Genomic DNA, 24,840 nt, shown 5'->3' with positions numbered 1-24,840 from the left:
TAGAGAGAGGGAGAGGGGGGGGGGGAGAGAGAGAGAGAGGAGGGGGGGGAGAGAGAGAGAGGAGGGGGGGGGAGAGAGAGAGGGGAGGGGGGGAGAGAGAGAGAGGGGAGGGGGGGGAGAGAGAGAGGGGAGAGGGAGGGGGGGGAGAGAGAGAGGGAGGAGGGAGGGGGGGGGAGAGAGAGAGAGGAGGGAGGGGGGGGGGAGAGAGAGAGAGGAGGGAGGGGGGGGGAGAGAGAGAGAGGAGGGAGGGGGGGGGAGAGAGAGAGGAGGAGGGAGGGGGGGGGAGAGAGAGAGAGGAGGGAGGGGGGGGGGAGAGAGAGAGAGGAGGGAGGGGGGGGGAGAGAGAGAGAGGAGGGAGGGGGGGGAGAGAGAGAGGAGGGAGGGGGGGGAGAGAGAGAGAGGAGGGAGGGGGGGGGAGAGAGAGAGAGGAGGGAGGGGGGGGGGGAGAGAGAGAGAGGAGGGAGGGGGGGGGAGAGAGAGGAGGGAGGGGGGGGGAGAGAGAGAGAGAGAGGAGGGAGGGGGGGGGAGAGAGAGAGAGGAGGGAGGGGGGGAGAGAGAGAGAGAGAGGAGGGAGGGGGGAGAGAGAGAGAGAGAGGAGGGAGGGGGGGGAGAGAGAGAGAGAGAGGAGGGAGGGGGGGAGAGAGAGAGAGAGAGGAGGGAGGGGGGGAGAGAGAGAGAGAGAGGAGGGAGGGGGGGAGAGAGAGAGAGAGAGGAGGGAGGGGGGAGAGAGAGAGAGAGGAGGGAGGGGGGGGGGGGAGAGAGAGGAGGGAGGGGGGGGGGGAGAGAGAGGAGGGAGGGGGAGCTCCTCCGGGCCGGCGGCACAAGGTGGGCTGAAGTTTCACAACATGTCCGCAGACACCTCGGCTTCTCGCTTCACCTCCATCGACCACCAGCATTTGCGGGAGCCGCAGTACGTCGGTAGCGGAGGCTTCGGCATAGTTTACAAAGCGCGGCACCGGATCTGGGGGATTCCCGTTGCTGTAAAACGCATGAGAGTGGATCGAAGGTACGGAATGAGCCGCCACCAAGCTGTCCCACTCTGTAATAAGGGCGTGGACCGAATTTACTGTAAATCCGCAATTATAACGAAATATTTCCTATTTCAGTTTGTAAAAGACTGTGCTGGTGGAGTGAAGAGTTGCTGTCTGTAGTTTTAATTGGAATGTATATTCATACATCCTTGAAGGTGTGAATTCTCAATACTAAAAGGGAGCTGGATAACCACACTGGCCCTACGCGATTTCTGTGTATGTTTAAAGGGTTCTCTCACTTAAATGGGAGCGCGGAAGAATGTTTAGCCAACGTTGGATATGAAATCCCTCCTTTAATGAGCAATGGGACAATACCTGCTTTTCTCTCCAATCCATGGCCTGCTAACAAAATTGCAGGGAAAGAGCAACTTGCGAATGTCTCATTTGTGAGAAGGTGATTTTATTGTCGGGTCTCTAATTATGAAGATAAACAGGCATTTTCCCCATTTTTCATTAAAAAGAGGAATATCCCCCCCCCCCCCTTTGTTTGGAATGGGTGAAGAGCTGTACTTCATTTTCAACATTGGCATAGTGTGCAGGTGACTATTCTTGGCACAATTCTTGTCATTGTGTTATGTTCAAAGAAAGATTGCTGATCATCAGACAGTAACTTTTAAAGAAAACCTGCATTATAGTCTATCTTGTGAGGGTAGAGTTTAAACTTAAAAATAAACATTAAAGTTATTTCAAAAAATGTTAAAAGGGAATCAGTCAGCTGGAGTGACAGGGGGTGATAGTGAGCCTCTCACTTCTATCAATCAAATAGATACTGGAGATACACAGCAGTATTCAGGCCAGTATTTTCCACTGAACCAACATCATTTTAAAAGAAAAACCCAGATTATTCCATCATTTATCTAATTGTTGTTTGTGGGACTTTGCTGTGTGCAAATTGGCTGCAGTGATTTCCCTACGTAACAAAAGTGACTAGGCTTAAAAAATAATTCATTAGCTGTGAAGCACTTTGAGACATCCTGAGGATGTGAAAGGCTCTATATAAATACAAGAAATTGTTGGGTGTTTCACCGATTTTTAAAATTTTTGTTTATGTTTTAATGATCAAGAATTAATGCTTCAGAACTAGCTGCGCCTCTAGCCAAGCTGTTCCAGAACAGCTACAACACTGGCATCTACCCGACAAAGTGGAAAATTGCCCAGGTATGTCCTGTCCACAAAAAGCAGGACAAATCCAATCCGGCCAATTACCGCCCCATCATAGAATTTACAGCACAGAAACAGGCCATTCGGCCCAACAGGTCTATGCCTGTGTTTATGCTCCAGTCGAGCCTCCTCTCACCTTACGTCCAATCACCCTATCAACATATCCTTCTATTCCTTTCTCCCTCGTGTACTTATCTAGCTTCCCATTAAATGCACCTACGCTATTTGCCTCAACCATTGCATGTGGTAGCAAGTTCCACATTCTAACCACTCTGAGTAAAGAACTTTCTCCTGAATTCCTTCTTGGATTTATTCGTGACTATTTGATATTTATGATCCCTAGTTTTGGTCTCTCCCACAAGTTGAAACATTTTCTCTACACCTACCCTATCAAACTACTTTTCATCATATTAAAGATCTCTATCAAGTCATCCCTCAACCTTCCCTTTTCTAGAGAAAAGAGCCTCAGCCTGTTCAGTCTTTCCTGATAGTTATAACCTCTCTGTTCTGGTATCATATGTGCACCTTCTCCACTTCTTTTGTATCCTTTTTGTAACATGGAGACTAGAACTGGGCACAGTACTCCAAGTGTGATGTCATCGGGCCGCAGTCTGCATATGGCCCCACAGCTGTCTACTCTCAATCTACCGTCCTTACCCGGTCTGGCCTATATGTGACTCCAGACCCACAGCAATGTGGTTGATTCTTAACTGCCCTCTGAAATGGCCTAGCAAGCCATTCCATTGTACAATCTCACTTAAAAAAAAAAGTCATAATAATAAGAATAAAACCAGACAGACCACCCGGCATCAGACACGCCAAAGGCTCAGGCAAACTAAGCCTAGTTGACCCTGCAAAGTCCTCCTCACTAACATCTGGGGACTTGTGCCAAAATTGGGACAGATTATCAAGCAACAGCCTGACATAGCCATATTCACAGAATCATAACTTTCAGCCAACGTCCCAGACTCTTCCATCACCATCCCTGGATATGTCCTATCCCATCGGCAGGACAGATCCACCAGAGGTGGTGATACAGTGGTATACAGTCAGGAGGGAGTGGCCCTGGGAGTCCTTAACATTGACTCCGGACCCCATGAAATCTCATGGCATCAGGTCAAACATGAGCAAGGAAACCTCCTGTTGATAACCACCTAATCCCTCCCTCAGCTGATGAATCAGTCCTCCTCCATGTTGAGCACCACTTGGAGGAAGCACTGAGGGTACCAAGGGCTCAGAATGTACTGTGGGTGGGGGACTTCAATGTCCATCAGGAAGAGTGGCTCGATCGTACCACTACTGATCGAGTCCTGAAAGACATAGCTGGCACACTGGGCCTGTGGCAGGTGGTGAGAGAATCAGTACGAGGGAAAAACCCACTTGACCTCGTCCTCACCAATCTACCTGTCGCAGATGCATCTGTCCATGACAGTATTGGTAGGAGTGGACCTTGTGGAGACGAAGTCCCGTCTTCACACTGAGGACAACGTCCAACGTGTTGTATGGCACTACCACCGTGCTAAATGGGATAGAATCAGAACAGATCTAGCAGCTCAAAACTGGGCATCCATGAGGCGCTGTGGGCCATCAGCAGCAGCAGAATTGTATTCCACCATAATCTGTAACCTCATGGCCCAGCGTATTCCTCACTCTACCATTACCAACAAGCCAGGGGATCAACCCTGGTTCAATGAGGAGTGTAGAAGAGCATGCCAGGAGCAGCACCAGGCGTACCTAAAAATGAGATGCCAACCTGGTGAAGCTATAACACAGGACTACATGCATGCTAAACACCGGAAGCAGCACGCTACAGACAGCTAAGCGATCCCACAACTAACGGGATCAGATCAAAGCTCTGCAGTCCTGCCACATCCAGTCGTGAGTGGTGGTGGACAATTAAACAACTAACGGGAGGAGGAGGCTCTGTAAACATCCCCATCCTCAATGATGGCAGAGTCCAGGACGTGAGTGCAAAAGACAAGGCTGAAGCAATTGCAACCATCTTCAGCCAGATGTGCCAAGAGCATGATCCATCTCGACCTCTTCCTGAGATCCCCACCATCACAGAAACCAGTCTTCAGCCTATTTGATTCACTCCACGTGATATCAAGAAACGGCTGAGTGCACTGGATACAGCAAAGGCTATGGGCCCCGACAACATCCCGGCTGTTAGTGCTGAAGACTTGTGCTCCAGAACTAGCTGCGCCTCTAGCCAAGCTGTTCCAGTACACAACACTGGCATCTACCCGACAAAGTGGAAAATTGCCCAGGTATGTCCTGTCCACAAAAAGCAGGACAAATCCAATCCGGCCAATTACCGCCCCATCAGTCTACTCTCAATCATCAGCAAAGTGATGGAAGGTGTTGTTGAAAGTGCTATCAAGCGACACTTACTCACCAATAACCTGCTCGCTGATGCTCAGTTTGGGTTCTGCCAGGACCACGTGGCTCCAGACCTCATTACAGCCTTGGTCCAAACATGGACAAAAGAGCTGAATTCCAGAGGTGAGGTGAGAGTGACTGCCCTTGATATCAAGGCAGCATTTAACCGAGTGTGGCATCAAGGAGCCCGAGTAAAATTGAAGTCAATGGGAACCAGGGGGAAACTCTCCAGCGCTTAGAGTCATTGTATGACATAGCTGCAGGAGGTCCTCAGTGCAGTGTCCTAGGCCCAACTATGTTCAGCTGCTTCATCAATGACCTTCCCTCCGTCATAAGGTCATAAGTGAGGATGTTTGCTGATGATTGTACAGTGTTCAGTTCCATTTACAACAGCTCAGATAATGAAGCAGTCCGTGCCCGCATGCAGCAAGACCTGGACAACATTCAGGCTTGGGCTGATAAGTGGCAAGTAACATTCATGCCAGACAAGTGCCAGGCAATGACCATCTCCAACAAGAGAGAGTCTAACCACCTCTCCTTGACATTCAATGGCATTACCATTGCTGAATCCCCTACCATCAATAACCTGGGGGTCACCATTGACCAAAAACTTAATTGACCAGCCATATAAATATGGTGGCTACAAGAGCAGGTCAGAGGCTGGTTATTCTGCAGCGAGTGACTCACCTTCTGACTCCCCAAAGCCTTTCCACCATTTGCAAGGCACAAGTCAGGAGTCTGATGGAATACTCTCCACTTGCCTGGATGAGTGCAATTCCAACAACACTCAAGAAGCTCGACACCATCCAGGACAAAGCAGCCCACAAGTTTGGCACCCCATCCACCACCTTAAACATTCACTCCCTCCACCACTGGTGTACTGTGGCCGCAGTGTGTACCATCTACAAGATGCACTGCGGCAACTCGCCAAGGCTTCTTCGACAGCACCTCCCAAACTTGTGATCTCTACCACCTAGTAGGACAAGGGCAGCAGGCACATGGGAACGCACCACCTGGATGTTCCCCCTCTGAGTCACACACCATCCTGACTTGGAAATATATCGCTGTTCCTTCTTTGTCGCTGTCTCAAAGTCCTGGAACTCCCTACCTAACAGCACTGTGGGAGAACCTTCACCATAAGGACTGCAGCGGTTGAAGAAGGTGGCTCACCACCACCTTCTCAAGGGCAATTAGGGATGTGTAATAAATGCTGGCCTTGCCAATGACGCCCACATCCCATGAATGAATTTTTAAAAATACAGTAATGTATTGAGTCATATCTATACATTATCCTCGCAGATCTCTGCTCAGACACACCTTAACTTGTGCTCAGCCCTCAGTGCACTTTTGTAGGATTGTAGGAATTAACAAGGTAGGGCACTTAGAGGTACTTCAGCTGTTTAGGATGCGATGGTGATAAAGTGTATCACTGTGACATCTCTCTGTGATCTGCTTACTGTTACAGTGGCACGGATGAACTGTTAGAAGAGGCAAAGAAGATGAAAGAGGCACAATTTGAGTACATTGTACGGTTCTATGGAGTTACAGAATGGCCTTTGGAGAATGGAATCACACCGCTGGGCTTGGTAACTGAATTCATGGAGAATGGATCATTGGATAGGCTCCTTCGCCATTATAAAGTCCCTTGGTCTCTTCGACTGCGTTTTGCATATGAGATTGCTTTGGGAATGAACTTCTTACATAACCTCAAGCCAGCCCTCTTTCATCATGACTTGAAGACCGCCAATATTCTACTGAATAAGGACTATCGCATTAAGGTAAATTGAATATAATGTTAAGTTTGATGCCCTGTTCTTAATTATTATTAATATTGCCCTTTTGTTACCATTGCTAAGTGCAGTTGTGATCTCAGCAATAGTATCGCAAATAAGATACTGCCATGGCAGGGAGAGACACCTGTTTTGAAAGAGGTGGTTTCCCTCCATACCCAGCACCTGCAGTATAAAGGGGGGGAAAAACTGCAAATGGCAGAAATCTAAAATAAAACCAGAAAATGCTGGAAACACACAGCCGGTCAGTCAGCATCTATCAGGAGAAAAGACAGGTTAACGTTCAGGATGTATAACCTCTATCACAATCTGCAACATAAACCCAGGTATCGGAAGCACTATGCTGTTGGGGAAGAAGGTGAGCTGTTAGGCACCTGTACAGGCTTGTAAAATAGTAGTATTTCACTGGGCTGTGTACATGTTACCCAACCATTGAGGCGGGCAGAATAGCCAGAAATAAGGTCACAAATAGCAAGTTAAAACCAATCGCAGTTGCATAAGCTTGCACGGATGCTCTCTCGTACCGGCTGCCATGAAATGTGCCCGTGGTATTAATGGAACAATTTCCACAATGTCAAGACTCTGATGGCTTGGCTAATTCTACACTACCACCTGAGTGAAAAGGGACCTTCTTGCTCCGAGTTGTTTTCCAAACTGTATGTCTCATGTCTAGTCTTTCTTTCTTCCTTCCTAGATCTGTGATTTTGGCCTGGCAAAATGGCGGAAGTTCACCGGTCAATGCAGCTCTAAATGCAGCAAAAATGGGGGCACCCTTAGTTACATACCACCTGAATGCTTAGAAGACTTGAATGCCAGAAAAGATGTGAAGTTTGATGTGTACAGGTAAGCAAGAACAGTCATAAACTACAATAATGACAGAAGTTTGTCATGTGTTTCTGAAGTTCTTTTTCAACAGTTTTTTAGAGCTTGCTTTGAATAATGAACATCCAAGTGTTATTTAACCAACCTTAAAATACAAATGGCAGCATTAACAATCTAACATCTTTTCTTGATACCTGGCTTATTTTCTTTGCTGCCCTTCCTATTCTCTTCCACCCTCTTGAGACCCTGACTCTTGGTGGGGCCACCGCTCTGTTGCCAGACTGCTCGACTACGTGGGCAACACAGCCGACCCTGAACCTGCCCTCACTATGGCGTAGATTTTCAACTCATCGCCCGGGTGTAAAACTGGCATTGCGGATTGGGTGCTTGTTATAGAAACCGCCCAATTTTTATTTCCGTTTTAATGCCAGCATTACTCCTGGATGGCAAGTTGAAAATCTACCGCTCTGTGTCCACACACGCACACTTTCCTGCATGAATCACTGGGTAGTAATTAGAACTGGCTAATTCCCCCACCCTCCAACATCCTTAGCCCAGCAATATCATAAGAGATCTGCTAGTATATAGAAGTTTTGATGTATGTCTGTCATGCTTCAGGTGTCACATTTTGTCTTGCATGCAAATCAGTGTCTGATTTTTCAATAAGTATTTTTAAAAAAGAGAAAGAAAGCCAGTCATTTCCTGCTGGAGATTTTCTTGACCCCCATTCATTGACTTTGGCATCTCCCTGAGCAATTAACCTCAAGATAAATAATAATTAGTTCTTCAAGGGGCACACCAGACTATACACAACTACACCTTAACAGCCGAATAATATATAATGCGTTTTATGGTATAATGCTCCGGTCCTTATAAAACAGCGTATCCTTCAAGTAATACCATGGTGATGGACTAGTTTCTTGAAAAGTTGTTAAATTATGGTGTCTTGCGACTTGAATTAGTTTATAATGGAATGTGCGCAACAGATATCGAACATTTGGGATTGTTAGTGTTGCTGCATTGTAAACAGTAATGACATCCTAACATTGCCTGCACTCTCAGGTCAATGAGCAGGCAGCCCTGGGAATACAATAGATAGTGTTTATTGTGCAAAAGTGTTTGAGAAGTAGTTGAAAACTCCCTTCTGCAAAGACAATTTCGAGCAGGAGATAAAACAACAAAGATACAAGCCCCGATTTTAACCATGGGGTGAGAGGTGAGCTTGGGGCTGGCGGGATGAGCGACAGGCTCCCCCGACTCGTCGGCGCCATTTTAACTCACGAGTCTCATTAACATAGTTTAGGCCCAACTCCAGCCTGAACTCAGCAGGAATGACGTGGAGTCGGTGGGCGGGACCGGGGTGAGCGCGGCAGAAGGCGACCGCTGGGGACCCACACGAATGGTTCCTGGCAGTCAGGTCACAAGGAAACCTTTTAAAAAAAAAAGTTATCTTCTTGGTATTTTTCTGGGCCGGCTCCTCGTTGGTGCCACGTTTCCCTGGCAACTGCCGGTTAAATTCCCGTCGGGGTCTGAATGGTATCGTTGGACCCCGGCTTTTGAATATTTGAGGCCCCCGCCTGCCTGTTCCAGTACACAACCTTGTCATCTGCCCAGGGCGTGGGGTGTGGGGTGGGGTGTGGGGGGTTGGGTGGATGTGTGGTGGGGGGGGGGAGGGAGGGGTAAAATTGGGGCTACAGCCTGCAAAATGTTTTCAAATTGATGATGACTATACATTTACAGTTTATATGTGGCACAGTTGAGTATGTGCTGCAATAACAATGGCGTGGAAATTCACCTTTGGAGGTACCACAAAATAAGTAATATCGTGTCGGCCGCCAGTTATACGCTCCGCCTGATAGTCAGTTTGATTGACTATAACAGGCGGCCCATGTGAAACCCCCCCTTTTCTAGATGGATTTCTCGCCCAATGTATGCAAGTGCTGAAGAGGTAATGGGGATCAGGTGGGATTGTGGTATGGTGAGTGGAATTTTTGGGCACTTTGAAAGATTTCTTCATCTTGTTATGCCACAAATTCAAAGGGGTATGATTCACTTAGGGTGTACACTGCGGGCTTCACGTACAGGAGACAGTTGGTGGCGTGTAGATAATGTTTGGTTTTTAGCGGGATAGGATACAGACAGCAAAGATTTGGATAAGCTGAAGTTTCTGGAGGATGGGTGGCACAGTATCCCACCTCGCCCTCAATCTCTCTGCAGCTTTTGACATGGTCGATCATTCCATCATTCTCCAATGCCTCTCCTCTGTAGGCCAACTCAATGTGACTTCCCTCACTTGGTTCCACTCTTACCTATCCAATTGTAGCCAGAACATCTTCAGCAACAGTTTCTCTTTTCACACTGTTATCTTTGGAGTCCTCCAAGGATCTATCCTTGGCCCTCTCCTCTTCCTCATCTACATGCGTTCCCTTGGCGACATCATCTGAAAGACATGTACACTGGTACTCAGCTCTACCTCTCCGCCACCTCTCTCAACCCTTCCACTACCCCAGTGTTGTCAGACTGCTTGCCTGACATCCAGTTTTGGATGAGCTACACTTTCCTCCAGCCAAACGTTGGGAAGGCCAGTCCCGTTGTCTTCAGCCCCCACCACACCTTTCACTGATTCCATCCCCCTATCCAGACACTATCTCAAGCTGACCAATATTCATAACCTTAGCATCCTATTTGATTCTGAACTGAGCTTCCGACCCCATATCCTTTTCTTATCACAAAGAACGTCTACTTCCACCTCCCTAATATTGCCCATCTCCGCCCCTGCCTCAGCCCATCTGCTGCTTTGCCACCTCCACATTCGACTATTCCAAAGTTCCCCTGGCCGGCTACCCATCCTCCATAAACTTCAGCTTATCCAAATCTTTGCTGTCTGTATTCTATCCCGCACCAAGTCCCACTTACCCATCATCCCTGTCCCTGTTGACCTCCATGGCTCACAGTCCACCAACATCTCTAATTTAAGTTTCTCATCTTCATGTTTAAATCCCTTCATGGCCTCGCCCCTCCGGATCTCTGTAAGTTGCTGCAGTCCTATAAACCCCCTCTCCCCCCATATTCTATTTCTTTGACTCTGATCTCTTGTGCATCGCCTTCTCCTTTCGCCCCACTGTTGGTAGTTGTGCCTTCAGCTGTCTGTTGTATGCTCTGGAATTCCCTTCTAAACCCCTCCACCTCTCCCTCCTCTTTTAAGACCTACCCTAAAATTCACTTCTTTGTCCAAGTTTTTGTCACTCCTCATTTGGCTCGGGGTCCATTTTTTTTGATTACGCCTCTGTGAAGCACCTTGGTCTATTTTTCTACACTATATTAATGCAAGTTGTTGTTAATTCTGCTGGAAATAATTGATGCTATGAGTTTCAATTCAAGAACATTCAAACTTTCAATCACAGTGGATCACCTGGTTGCTTACTATTGAGCCCTTTATAAGCAATGCTAATGTGTCATGTAAATGATTTTCTATCAAATTCCAAATAAACAGCATCATCTTGTGGAAGCAAAGCCACATTACTCTGTGACAAAATAGATCCCAGTGGGTGATAACTCAGGGAGCCTGTATTAGGAGGAAAACCAAGTGATGCTCCTACTCCCCCCACCCCAGGATGTTTCTCCAGAGATGATGAGCACTACATTCGGCAGCTCCTTGCACTTTGACATGAAAGAAAGACTTGCATTTATTTCACAGCCTCAGGATGTCCCAAAGCGCTTTACAACCGATGAAATACTTTTTGAAGTGTAGTCACTGTTGTAATGTGGGAAACGTGGTGGCCAATTTGCGCACAGCAAGCTCCTACAAACAGCAATAAGATAAATGACCGGATAATCTGCTTTTTAAGTGATGTTGGTTGAGGGATAAATATCATAGAATCATAGAAAGGTTACAGCACGGAAGGAAGCCATTCAGCCCATCAAGTCCATGCTGGTTCTATGCAAGAGCAATCCAGCTAGTCACACTCCCCTGCCCTATCCCCGTAAGTACTTAATCAGTTCCCTCTTGAAGTCCACGATTGAATCTGCCTCCACCACCCACTCGGGCAGTGCATTCCAGATCCTAACCACTCGCTACATAAAAAAGTTTTTCCTCATGTTTGTTCTTTTGCCAATCACCTTAAATCTTTGTCCTCTGGTTTTTGACCCTTCCGCCAATGGGAACAGTTTCTCTCTATCTATTCTGTCTAAACCCTTCATGATTTTAAATACCTCTATCAAATCTGCTCTCAATCTTCTCTGTTCCAAGGAGAACAACCGCAGCTTCTCCAGTCTATCCACATAACTAAAATCCCTCATCCCCGGAATCATTCTAGTAAATCTCTTCTGCACTGTCCCTAAGGCCTTCACGTCTTTCTTAAAGTGCGGTGCCCAGAACTGGACACAATACTCCAGTTGTGATCGAACCAGCGTTTTATAAAGGTTCATCATGACTTCCATACTTTTGTACTCTATGCCTCTATTTATAAAACCCAGGATCCCATATGTTTTTTTAACTGCTTTCTCATCCTGACCTGCCACCTTCAATGATTTGTGCACATATGCCCCCAGATCTCTCTGTTCCTCTACCCCTTTTAGAATTGTGCCCTCTAGTTTATATTGCCTCTCCTCGTTCTTCCTACCGAAATGTATCACTTCGCATTTTTCTGCATTAAATTTCATCTGCTACGTGTCCGCCCATGCCACCAGCCTGTCTATATCCTCTTGAAGTCTATCATTATCCTCCTCACTGTTCACTACACTTCCAAGTTTTGTGCCATCTGCAAATTTGGAAATTGTGCCTTGTACACCCAAGTTTGTCTGGGACACCGGAAGAACTCGCCTGCTCTTCTTCAAAATAGTGTCCTGGGAACTTTTACATCCACTTGAGAGGGCAGATGGGGCCTGGGTTTAACCTTTATCCGAAAGATCTCACCTGGGCCTCCTGCATTTCCAGTCACAGGCATTTCCCAAACATTCAACAGTGTTGAAGTTCTGCCGAGGGACTGAACTTATTTGAACTCATTGTAGCCCCATCTTGGCTTCTCCGTGGTTAATGCTGCCACTTGGACTGTTCTTGATTCTACTCCCTTTGCATTTCTGTCTTTTCTACCCGCCCCTTTCTCCTTGCATCCCTGTTCTGGTAAAACTTAAGTTTAGTTTATTCCCCATACTTGCGTCCTTGGTTAATGTAATATTTGTATCATATTTAGTCTTTGCAGAGACTAATTTATCCAGGGGCTGTGTCCTTGCTGCTTGTCACTATTTCTGGTTATATTTCTTATGCCCCTAGTTTCACCTATCTGGATTTTCTGGTGGTTTAGATCTCAGCGCTGCTTCCTCGTTGGTGGATTTAGGATGTATCCACCAGTCTAGGAGCACCATTTAAGGACAGAATTTGCTAAACCACCACCAGCCAGTCCAAATTCAAACCAGTGAAACCAGCGACATCAGAAATATACCCAGAAATAACAATGGAGCAGAGTGCAGGGACCCAGAATGCAGGGAGATGGGTACAGAGTGTGGGTGGGGGTGGTGGGGAGGCCCAGAGTACAGGGGGGGGGGCAGGGGGGCCGGGGGGCCCAGTCACTGGGGCATTGCCAGCCACATATGACCCATGCCCTGTAATTTGGACAACCGGGGGGAATTTTCTGAGTTCATGTCACTGGCAGCAAGCTTTGACTGTGCATATCGGGGGGATTCCTGGGTGTACTGCCCACCCCTTCCTGACGTGAGTAGCTGCCAGGCTTGGCTGATAGTGTAAACTCAGGAAAATAGGCCTTGACAGCTCTAATCCCTCAACAAATGGATGATTGCCTATCTGGTGATTGCTTAGCCTTTAACCAGACCTCACGAGTTTAACACTGTAACACTGTTTGTTCCTGAAACCAATTATATTAAATAACATTTATGACCATTTTCTGTTTATAATCTTGCAGCTATGCGATTGTCATCTGGGAGATACTAACCTGCCGAACACCTTATGAAAGTAAGTGCATCAGTGTATGTGTTTCAATGGGTTAGGGTATGGGGAGGATCTATTCTTTTCGATCAATTATGTGGAGCATTTATCAGTCTTGATCTAGGGTAACGAGGTGCCCTGACTTATTAAAAGCCAAGAGAGAATCCTGCACAGGAGGATTTTATTTTATTACATATTTAATTACATTTTTTTCACTACACACATTCTGGTAGCTGTGATGTACTGGTTCCGTTTTCACACACTTCCCAGGTTCATCTATTGCTGTATATATATGTAGCTCTTACCCGGTCTAATCCATGCATATCCCTTCCCTGGGATGCACAGACCCCATCTGGTAACCGCTGTACTCATCTGGTAACCACTGCGCCTATCTGATAACTACTGTACTTATCTGGTAACTGGTCATTAATGGGTCTCTCTCTCTGTTATACTGCAATTGGCTCCACGTTGTGGCCAGGGCTCCTGTTGTGATTTAATCTGTCCGATCACCATTGCTGAGTGGATTCCATGACACTGACGATAATGGAGAAACTTCCCACGTCCAGTCTGAGATGAACAGTTGTTTTAAGAATCACATGCACAACTTTCATTTTTCTGGCCATACACCCTTGCAAATGGCCGGCGAAGGGTCATTCAGATCAAGTATGTGAAGGTTGCGTTACTGCCTTGCACAGTGGGCTGATTGTTCAACTTGGCCTTGGCCAGAATAAAATGGCGGCCAGAATAAAATGGCAGCCAGCACTGCTGATGGCATTCATTTCTATTTCCTGTTGGCAGACAAACTGCCTCTTGAGGTGCTTGTTTGCTCCTCCAACACCAGTAGCACTTTATGTTTCCATGGCAGCGCTGCCACTGAGTTCAGGCTGGGCATTGAAGGAAGTGCTGTGATGTGAAGCAGATACTATTCACCGCTGTAACCAGAAGCTGCATCGTTGTGTCCAGCCCACTCATCGCGAAGTAAATTGGAGAAATAGCTAAATTTTTTAAAATCCAAAATTGAAGAGCCAACCTTTTGTTGAGCAGCGGGCATAGAAGAGTTTGTGCATTTTTCTAAATGCGTCAAGAAATGTGTTATCCTGTTTAATGGTAGACAAACATTGCTTTCTCTTTGATTGGTTACTGGTCCCTAAATTGTACCCTGTGTTCAATATTTTTTCTCTTTCTCAGATGCTATAAATCCTGAGCATGTGAAACTGTGCGTAAAAGATGGTCAAAGGCCAGACCTTGCGACCATCCCTGCAGACAGACCAGACGTGCTCTTTTGTCTAATGAGAAAGTGTTGGCATGAGGATCCCCAAAAACGTCCAACCTTTTCAAGTATGTTTTAATGCTCACTGAAGTTATGCAACATTATAAGATCATGAGATATTTGGGGCAGTGATTACAGTAAATTTGTTAAGGGGTTTTCACTCCAACCTCCCGCCCCCCCCCAATCCCCACCCACCCTCTGGTGCACCTTTCATCTCATGTCTGCTATATTTAACTTACCCACAACCTTTGACCCCACTCCATGACCTTCGATATTTCATAAGTCAGTAGTTGCAGTCCAATTTCTTGTTTGAAAATATATATTCCTGGCCTTGTGTTTCTCCCAGCCCATGACTCATTCCATCACAGGCTCAAAATGGGGTTTGTAGACTTACCACCCCATTAATGCCAACGCTGCAGCCGCCATTGTGAAAGGCCAGAGGGCCCGCCTGTTTCAGGTGGCAGGACTCTCCATTATGCAAATTGGGATCCTATGACATAGTGAGGACTCTGATTGCAATTTTAAGGGACACATGGACAGAGTCTGCGGAGCCAGGTGGGAATGGTCTGGGAACGTGTGGCAGTAAGTCTGTAGGGCCAGGTGGGAATGGTCTGGGAATGTGTGGCAGTAAGTTTGTAGGGCCAGGTGGGAATGGTCTGGGAACGTGTGGCAGTAAGTCTGTAGGGCCAGGTGGGAATGGTCTGGGAATGTGTGGCAGTGAGTTTGTAGGGTCAGGTGGGAATGGTCTGGGAATGTGTGGCAGTGAGTTTGTAGGGCCAGGTGGGAATGGTCTGGGAACGTGTGGCAGTAAGTCTGTAGGGCCAGGTGGGAATGGTCTGGGAATGTGTGGCAGTGAGTTTGTAGGGCCAGGTGGGAATGGTCTGGGAATGTGTGGCAGTAAGTTTGTAGGGCCAGGTGGGAATGGTCTGGGAATGTGTGGCAGTAAGTTTGTAGGGCCAGGTGGGAATGGTCTGGGAATGTGTAGCAGTACGTTTGTAGGGCCAGGTGGGAATGGTCTGGGAATGTGTGGCAGTAAGCCTGCAGGACCAGGTCTGGGAATGTGTGGCAGTGAGTCTGTAGTTCAGGTGGGAATGGTCTGGGAATGTGTGGCAGTGAGTCTGTAGGGTCAGGTGGGAATGGTCTGGAAATGTGTGGCAGTAAGTTTGTAGGGCCAGGTGGGAATGGTCTGGGAATGTGTGGCAGTAAGTTTGTAGGGTCAGGTGGGAATGGTCTGGGAATGTGTGGCAATGAATCTGTAGGGCCAGGTGGGAATGGTCTGGGATGTGTGGCAGTAAGTCTGTAGGGCCAGGTGGGAATGGTCTGGGAATGTGTGGCAATGAATCTGTAAGGCCAGGTGGGAATGGTCTGGGATGTGTGGCAGTAAGTCTGTAGGGCCAGGTGGGAATGGTCTGGGAATGTGTGGCAGTACGCCTGCAGGACCAGGTGGGAATGGTCTGGGAATGTGTGGCAGTAAGTTTGTAGGGCCAGGTGGGAATGATCTGGGAATGTGTGGCAGTAAGTTTGTAGGGTCAGGTGGGAATGGTCTGGGAATGTGTGGCAGTAAGTCTGTATGGCCAGGTGGGAATGGTCTGGGAATGTGTGGCAGTAAGTCTGTAGGGTCAGGTGGGAATGTTCTGGGAATGTGTGGCAGTAAGTCTGTAGGGTCAAGTGGGAATGGTCTGGGAATGTGTGGCAGTAAGTCTGTAGGGCCAGGTGGTAATGGTCTGGGAATGTGTGGCAGTAAGTCTGTAGGGCCAGGTGGGAATGGTCTGGAAATGTGTGGCAGTAAGTCTGTAGGGTCAGGTGGGAATGGTCTGGGAATGTGTGGCAGTGAGTCTGTAGGGTCAGGTGGGAATGGTCTGGGAATGTTTGGCAGTAAGTTTGTAGGGTCAGGTGGGAATGGTCTGGGAATGTGTGGCAGTGAGTCTGTAGGTCAGGTGGGAATGGTCTGGGAATGTGTGGCAGTATGTTTGTAGGGCCAGGTGGGAATGGTCTGGGAATGTGTGGCAGTAAGTCTGTAGGGCCAGGTGGGAATGGTCTGGGAATGTGTGGCAGTGAGTTTGTAGGGTCAGGTGGGAATGGTCTGGGAATGTGTGGCAGTGAGTTTGTAGGGCCAGGTGGGAATGGTCTGGGAACGTGTGGCAGTAAGTCTGTAGGGCCAGGTGGGAATGGTCTGGGAATGTGTGGCAGTGAGTTTGTAGGGCCAGGTGGGAATGGTCTGGGAATGTGTGGCAGTAAGTTTGTAGGGCCAGGTGGGAATGGTCTGGGAATGTGTGGCAGTAAGTTTGTAGGGCCAGGTGGGAATGGTCTGGGAATGTGTAGCAGTACGTTTGTAGGGCCAGGTGGGAATGGTCTGGGAATGTGTGGCAGTGAGTTTGTAGGGCCAGGTGGGAATGGTCTGGGAACGTGTGGCAGTAAGTCTGTAGGGCCAGGTGGGAATGGTCTGGGAATGTGTGGCAGTGAGTTTGTAGGGCCAGGTGGGAATGGTCTGGGAATGTGTGGCAGTAAGTTTGTAGGGCCAGGTGGGAATGGTCTGGGAATGTGTGGCAGTAAGTTTGTAGGGCCAGGTGGGAATGGTCTGGGAATGTGTGGCAGTAAGTTTGTAGGGCCAGGTGGGAATGGTCTGGGAATGTGTGGCAGTAAGCCTGCAGGACCAGGTCTGGGAATGTGTGGCAGTGAGTCTGTAGGTCAGGTGGGAATGGTCTGGGAATGTGTGGCAGTGAGTCTGTAGGGTCAGGTGGGAATGGTCTGGAAATGTGTGGCAGTAAGTTTTTAGGGCCAGGTGGGAATGATCTGGGAATGTGTGGCAGTAAGTTTGTAGGGTCAGGTGGGAATGGTCTGGGAATGTGTGGCAGTAAGTCTGTATGGCCAGGTGGGAATGGTCTGGGAATGTGTGGCAGTAAGTCTGTAGGGTCAGGTGGGAATGTTCTGGGAATGTGTGGCAGTAAGTCTGTAGGGTCAAGTGGGAATGGTCTGGGAATGTGTGGCAGTAAGTCTGTAGGTCAGGTGGGAATGGTCTGGGAATGTGTGGCAGTATGTTTGTAGGGCCAGGTGGGAATGGTCTGGGAATGTGTGGCAGTACGTTTGTAGGGCCAGGTGGGAATGGTCTGGGAATGTGTGGCAGTGAGTTTGTAGGGCCAGGTGGGAATGGTCTGGGAATGTGTGGCAGTGAGTTTGTAGGGCCAGGTGGGAATGGTCTGGGAACGTGTGGCAGTAAGTCTGTAGGGCCAGGTGGGAATGGTCTGGGAATGTGTGGCAGTGAGTTTGTCGGGCCAGGTGGGAATGGTCTGGGAATGTGTGGCAGTAAGTTTGTAGGGTCAGGTGGGAATGGTCTGGGAATGTGTGGCAGTAAGTCTGTATGGCCAGGTGGGAATGGTCTGGGAATGTGTGGCAGTAAGTCTGTAGGGTCAGGTGGGAATGTTCTGGGAATGTGTGGCAGTGAGTTTGTAGGGCCAGGTGGGAATGGTCTGGGAATGTGTGGCAGTGAGTTTGTAGGGCCAGGTGGGAATGGTCTGGGAACGTGTGGCAGTAAGTCTGTAGGGCCAGGTGGGAATGGTCTGGGAATGTGTGGCAGTAAGTTTGTAGGGCCAGGTGGGAATGATCTGGGAATGTGTGGCAGTAAGTTTGTAGGGTCAGTTGGGAATGGTCTGGGAATGTGTGGCAGTGAGTCTGTATGGCCAGGTGGGAATGGTCTGGGAACGTGTGGCAGTAAGTCTGTAGGGCCAGGTGGGAATGGTCTGGGAATGTGTGGCAGTGAGTTTGTAGGGCCAGGTGGGAATGGTCTGGGAATGTGTGGCAGTAAGTTTGTAGGGCCAGGTGGGAATGGTCTGGGAATGTGTGGCAGTAAGTTTGTAGGGCCAGGTGGGAATGGTCTGGGAATGTGTGGCAGTAAGTTTGTAGGGCCAGGTGGGAATGGTCTGGGAATGTGTGGCAGTAAGCCTGCAGGACCAGGTCTGGGAATGTGTGGCAGTGAGTCTGTAGGTCAGGTGGGAATGGTCTGGGAATGTGTGGCAGTGAGTCTGTAGGGTCAGGTGGGAATGGTCTGGAAATGTGTGGCAGTAAGTTTGTAGGGCCAGGTGGGAATGATCTGGGAATGTGTGGCAGTAAGTTTGTAGGGTCAGGTGGGAATGGTCTGGGAATGTGTGGCAGTAAGTCTGTATGGCCAGGTGGGAATGATCTGGGAATGTGTGGCAGTAAGTTTGTAGGGTCAGGTGGGAATGTTCTGGGAATGTGTGGCAGTAAGTCTGTAGGGTCAAGTGGGAATGGTCTGGGAATGTGTGGCAGTAAGTCTGTAGGTCAGGTGGGAATGGTCTGGGAATGTGTGGCAGTATGTTTGTAGGGCCAGGTGGGAATGGTCTGGGAATGTGTGGCAGTAAGTTTGTAGGGCCAGGTGGGAATGGTCTGGGAATGTGTGGCAGTGAGTTTGTAGGGCCAGGTGGGAATGGTCTGGGAATGTGTGGCAGTGAGTTTGTAGCGCCAGGTGGGAATGGTCTGGGAACGTGTGGCAGTAAGTCTGTAGGGCCAGGTGGGAATGGTCTGGGAATGTGTGGCAGTGAGTTTGTCGGGCCAGGTGGGAATGGTCTGGGAATGTGTGGCAGTAAGTTTGTAGGGTCAGGTGGGAATGGTCTGGGAATGTGTGGCAGTAAGTCTGTATGGCCAGGTGGGAATGGTCTGGGAATGTGTGGCAGTAAGTCTGTAGGGTCAGGTGGGAATGTTCTGGGAATGTGTGGCAGTGAGTTTGTAGGGCCAGGTGGGAATGGTCTGGGAATGTGTGGCAGTGAGTTTGTAGGGCCAGGTGGGAATGGTCTGGGAACGTGTGGCAGTAAGTCTGTAGGGCCAGGTGGGAATGGTCTGGGAATGTGTGGCAGTAAGTTTGTAGGGCCAGGTGGGAATGATCTGGGAATGTGTGGCAGTAAGTTTGTAGGGTCAGTTGGGAATGGTCTGGGAATGTGTGGCAGTAAGTCTGTATGGCCAGGTGGGAATGGTCTGGGAATGTGTGGCAGTAAGTCTGTAGGGTCAGGTGGGAATGTTCTGGGAATGTGTGGCAGTAAGTCTGTAGGGTCAAGTGGGAATGGTCTGGGAATGTGTGGCAGTGAGTCTGTAGGTCAGGTGGGAATGGTCTGGGAATGTGTGGCAGTATGTTTGTAGGGCCAGGTGGGAATGGTCTGGGAATGTGTGGCAGTAAGTTTGTAGGGCCAGGTGGGAATGGTCTGGGAATGTGTGGCAGTGAGTTTGTAGGGCCAGGTGGGAATGGTCTGGGAATGTGTGGCAGTGAGTTTGTAGGGCCAGGTGGGAATGGTCTGGGAACGTGTGGCAGTAAGTCTGTAGGGCCAGGTGGGAATGGTCTGGGAATGTGTGGCAGTGAGTTTGTAGGGCCAGGTGGGAATGGTCTGGGAATGTGTGGCAGTAAGTTTGTAGGGCCAGGTGGGAATGGTCTGGGAATGTGTGGCAGTAAGTTTGTAGGGCCAGGTGGGAATGGTCTGGGAATGTGTGGCAGTAAGTTTGTAGGGCCAGGTGGGAATGGTCTGGGAATGTGTGGCAGTAAGCCTGCAGGACCAGGTCTGGGAATGTGTGGCAGTGAGTCTGTAGGTCAGGTGGGAATGGTCTGGGAATGTGTGGCAGTGAGTCTGTAGGGTCAGGTGGGAATGGTCTGGAAATGTGTGGCAGTAAGTTTGTAGGGCCAGGTGGGAATGGTCTGGGAACGTGTGGCAGTAAGTCTGTAGGGCCAGGTGGGAATGGTCTGGGAATGTGTAGCAGTAAGTTTGTAGGGCCAGGTGGGAATGGTCTGGGAATGTGTGGCAGTAAGTTTGTAGGGTCAGGTGGGAATGGTCTGGGAATGTGTGGCAATGAATCTGTAGGGCCAGGTGGGAATGGTCTGGGATGTGTGGCAGTAAGTCTGTAGGGCCAGGTGGGAATGGTCTGGGAATGTGTGGCAATGAATCTGTAGGGCCAGGTGGGAATGGTCTGGGATGTGTGGCAGTAAGTCTGTAGGGCCAGGTGGGAATGGTCTGGGAATGTGTGGCAGTACGCCTGCAGGACCAGGTGGGAATGGTCTGGGAATGTGTGGCAGTAAGTTTGTAGGGCCAGGTGGGAATGATCTGGGAATGTGTGGCAGTAAGTTTGTAGGGTCAGGTGGGAATGGTCTGGGAATGTGTGGCAGTAAGTCTGTATGGCCAGGTGGGAATGGTCTGGGAATGTGTGGCAGTAAGTCTGTAGGGCCAGGTGGGAATGGTCTGGGAATGTGTGGCAGTAAGTCTGTAGGGTCAGGTGGGAATGGTCTGGGAATGTGTGGCAGTGAGTCTGTAGGGTCAGGTGGGAATGGTCTGGGAATGTGTGGCAGTAAGTTTGTAGGGTCAGTTGGGAATGGTCTGGGAATGTGTGGCAGTGAGTCTGTAGGTCAGGTGGGAATGGTCTGGGAATGTGTGGCAGTAAGTTTGTAGGGTCAGGTGGGAATGGTCTGGGAATGTGTGGCAGTAAGTTTGTAGGGTCAGGTGGGAATGGTCTGGGAATGTGTGGCAGTGAGTCCAAAATTGAGAAATCTGTGAAGTAGGCCAGTTACTGAATAATCCTGTAAATTGAGAACATGTGGACATTTACAGTGTTCAATATCTTCTCTTTTGTTCACAGAATGTGTTCATGACCTGGAACCAGAACAGTCAAATGAACAAGAGCTCCGATTAGCAATCCAGAACCTGACATCGTTTACCATTCGGGTACAGTTTGCCATAGCACAGTGCTGGCCTTCTCTCTCTTGGGGATTCTGCGAAATAAGTGATTTGTTTCTTGTTGACTTGATTCTGTCTGCATTGCTAAATTTGTTTATTTCCTTCCTCTTCCTTTTTTCAGCCAACTTTCTCCTCTCGTGAAGGTATTGACTCTCTTGCTGAGGTACAGTTCTTCAGGCAATGGGCACTCTCCGGTACCTCGCTTAAGTGGCAATTCTTCATTTGTGAGCCTAGGCAGTGAATGTTGGTGCGCTATTCAACCATGGGGAGTATTGAGCTCAAACCTGATTCTGTCCTCACCCGATACCCATGCAAATGTCCAGCAGGGGTCAGGAGTTGGAACCCTGGCTTATTTTCCCTCCCTAGTTCTGAGGTTAAAGGTAGTGCCCCTATGCTGATGTCACTCACTCAATACACTATGGGAGAAATGACACTCTAGTGATGGGTGATTGTGTGACTCTTTCAATTCAGCACCTCAAATTGTTGTGTTAATGCTACCTGTGACACACCTGTAAGCACCTGTACTTCATCCTAGTGTTCTATCAAAAAGTACTGTCTCCAGACACAGCCTGAGAATGAGTGAGTCTGTAAGGGTGCTGCTGAATATTTTCACAATTCAAAATGGACACAGCACTAACATTTTACATGATACTGAAATCCTAATGATAACACTGTCCCAGAGATTAGCATATACATTATTTCATACCCATTATTTGTAAAATAAAATTGTCCAGGAAAACAGCACTTTTTAATATACAGTTGGTAAGCTGGTGTGTGTGTGTTTTATTTAATCATTACTGTGGGTGTTTATAAACTGCAGTCTGTGCCCAAAGTGAGTAAAACTCCTGGATTGCTCCATTATAAATGGTAGTTTTCAGGCTAACATATTCTGCTCCTTCATTGGGTACAAGAAATTGTAATGTTACAAGACAACTCTGGTGTTAATCCAATGTAGTATCCCGGGGGAGCGATGGGTGTTTTGGGAAGGATTGCTGGGATGATCTGGGAGGAGATTGCAGTAGTGTTGGGGCAGGATGGGGCTATAGAGCCCTCTTGCATGGTACTACAGTATTTACACGTCAAAAATGTAAAATTAAAAAGCATGACTGAAAGCAGAAAATCAAGGAATTGCGTGGTTGGTTGGTCATTACCTGAAAGTAAAAGATAGGTTAATGTTTCTGGTGGGACCTTAACAACAATAATGTCCAATGTTTCAGTGCCTTTTGCACTTAGATAATTTTGACTACACAGAGTTAAGTCCAGGAATTCACCTCCTGTGCAGGAGTAGCTACATGAAGCAGCTGGCTCTGGAGCGGGCAGATCACCTGACATGCTTTCCTCCATCTCAGGACAGCTCTGCCTCTTTGGATAGCAACTCCCACTTCATGCTCTGACACTTAGCCCAGGATCAGTTATTCTTTACTGTAAGACTGAGGTGAAAGGTCAAGGGCCATATAGGGCATCAAGGTGATGGGTCAAGGGCCATACAGGGCATTGAGATGATGGGCCATACAGGGCATCGAGGTGATGGGCCATATAGGGTATTGAGGTGAGGGGTCAAGGCCCATAGTGCAGGGCATTGAGGTGATGGGTCAAGGCCCATGGAGGCCCATAGCAGGGCATCAACAAGAGGTCAGAAGACAAGGTAAATCGAGAAGTTTTAAATTTCTGTAGATTGTAGAAGGGAGCAGACGCTAAGGGAGGTAAGGAGATCCACAGCTTTGAAGTCCTGGTAAGGAATGAGTTATAGTAGCAGACTGTGTAATCAGTCTTGATTTCAACATCACGAGGATGGAGAGAGAAGGAACGGTGTTTAGGATGACATTTTTGTAACTTAGAAGCAACGAGAGTGGAGAGTTGAGAGGAGCACCACTCACAGTTGCAGTTGTTCCTTTACTTTCTGATTTACTTACTTTTCTTTCCATGCAGGAGTCATCTTGTGTGGATGAAGATTGCGATCAGGGCTGGCCAGGATGTCGTGAGAGCAGCAGTGTCCTCTGTGGTAACTTTCATTAGGAGCTTCTTTGCCAGATTCTCACTACTATTCAGATTAAGGAACAATATTCTTGTTACAATACAGGGCATCCTATCAATCAATACACTTATCAGTGTGCAACCATCTCTGCCTTTGCACTCCAGCTTTAAAATTCACCATGGTTTATATAATTTTTTAATGTTATTCTTCAAAAGAAAGTTCCCCAACCCACCTGGACAGGCACTGAGGGACAGCTGACAACCTTCCGCTGCTGCTTCCTTTGGCAGTACTGCTCAAGGTGGACCACCCTCCACCCTGTGCAGGAGGTGTCGTAGCCCAGAGTGGACCACCCTGTGTGGGAGGTGTCGTAGCCCAGAGCGGACCACCCTGTGCGGGAGGTGTCGTAGCTCAGAGCGGACCACCCTGTGCGGGAGGTGTCGTAGCCCAGAGCGGACCACCCTGTGCGGGAGGTGTCGTAGCCCAGAGCGGACCACCCTGTGCGGGAGGTGTCGTAGCCCAGAGCGGACCACCCTGTGCGGGAGGTGTCGTAGCCCAGAGCGGACCACCCTGTGCGGGAGGTGTCGTAGCCCAGAGCGGACCACCCTGTGCAGGAGGTGTCGTAGCCCAGAGCGGACCACCCTGTGCGGGAGGTGTCGTAGCCCAGAGCGGACCACCCTGTGCGGGAGGTGTCGTAGCCCAGAGCGGACCACCCTGTGCAGGAGGTGTCGTAGCCCAGAGCGGACCACCCTGTGCAGTCTCCCATTTGACGCAGTTCAAATTGGGAATTGAGGGGAGCAGAGATTTTGGAACTGCAACTTCTCACTCTTGTGTTTAATTTTACAGCTTGGTGCTTCCTATTACTTCTTTAATGTTTATGGTTTTGGTCTTTCCTGTGTCATGCAGCATCGTTGGGGGGAGTAAGTGGTCTACTTCTAGGCTAATGTCTAAGATGCTCCATGATCAGCAGAGGTGATGAGAGCAGCTGTCAGGTTCCCCCTCCTGTGAGAGGCCTTGACTTCTGGTCTGTTCCTCCTCACGACAAGAAGAGCTGAGATGGATAAATTCACTCCAGTTTAAAATGAAACCAACAATATTGACTGCCTGTGTTTCCATGGCGTCGCAAAGTCGTGGTAACCGTCAGGGTTTGCTTGTATCAGACATCAGATATCAGATTAGCAGGGGCACCAAGGGTCCTTATTTCAAGGTTTGCCCGTAAATGTTGACCAAACAAAAAAAACAAGACGACCAAGCATCAGCCACGTCTAATTGGACGGCAAAACCATTCACCGGAATTTCGAAACTAGATTCAAGCCAGTTATCAGAAGCTCTTACTGATTTGAAGTCAGTGATCTGTTCCTTTGTTGTGTATTTCTTCAGCTGCACAAAGCTTTAACAAAAGAAATGATAACTCTGTAGAAGATTTCAGTCCATTTTAAAATCATTACAGTTTAGCTTGTACAAGGAGTTTGAGGTTAGGAATTCTACAGTCACCGCGATTGTGACCATTTGCTTCATTTCCTCGTGTTTTATACAGAGCTCTGTGTATGACTGTGTTTCTTGACGATATCCATCAGATGGTTGTTGGGTACAGAACCTGATTGAATACACAGTTTCTCCTGGGATAAGTTGTTCAATCCCTCCCTCCCTGCAGCAAAACCTGGAGCGGATGCTTTGGAATGATTCCCTAAGAGCATGTGTGATCCGTGCGGAATGAACACGGGTCCAGTCTCTCCCGACGGGCCT

General features: G+C 48.4%; 1 protein-coding gene across 3 annotated transcripts in view; it reads left to right on the top strand.

The window, feature by feature from the left end:
- The first annotated feature begins 786 nt into the window (after positions 1 to 786).
- The window catches only part of LOC137333538 (receptor-interacting serine/threonine-protein kinase 2-like), a 123,285-nt gene continuing 99,231 nt past the window's right edge, over positions 787 to 24,840 (top strand). For 2 of the 3 annotated variants that reach the window (XM_067997746.1, XM_067997744.1), the window contains exons 1-8: positions 787 to 1,006; positions 6,040 to 6,352; positions 7,059 to 7,207; positions 13,105 to 13,154; positions 14,316 to 14,465; positions 21,025 to 21,110; positions 21,244 to 21,285; positions 23,052 to 23,124. In XM_067997746.1, coding sequence (XP_067853847.1) covers positions 846 to 1,006; positions 6,040 to 6,352; positions 7,059 to 7,207; positions 13,105 to 13,154; positions 14,316 to 14,465; positions 21,025 to 21,110; positions 21,244 to 21,285; positions 23,052 to 23,124 — 1,024 coding nt within the window. In that variant the 5' untranslated portion in view covers positions 787 to 845. The remainder of the gene's footprint in view (positions 1,007 to 6,039; positions 6,353 to 7,058; positions 7,208 to 13,104; positions 13,155 to 14,315; positions 14,466 to 21,024; positions 21,111 to 21,243; positions 21,286 to 23,051; positions 23,125 to 24,840) is intronic. The other variant, XM_067997745.1, reaches the window with a different exon arrangement.

This window comes from Heptranchias perlo, chromosome 16, assembly GCF_035084215.1.
Source record: "Heptranchias perlo isolate sHepPer1 chromosome 16, sHepPer1.hap1, whole genome shotgun sequence".
Classification (NCBI taxonomy): Eukaryota; Metazoa; Chordata; class Chondrichthyes; order Hexanchiformes; family Hexanchidae; genus Heptranchias; species Heptranchias perlo.
The sequence above is the reverse complement of the archived record's forward strand: the minus strand, read 5'-3'. Positions and strand labels throughout refer to the sequence as shown.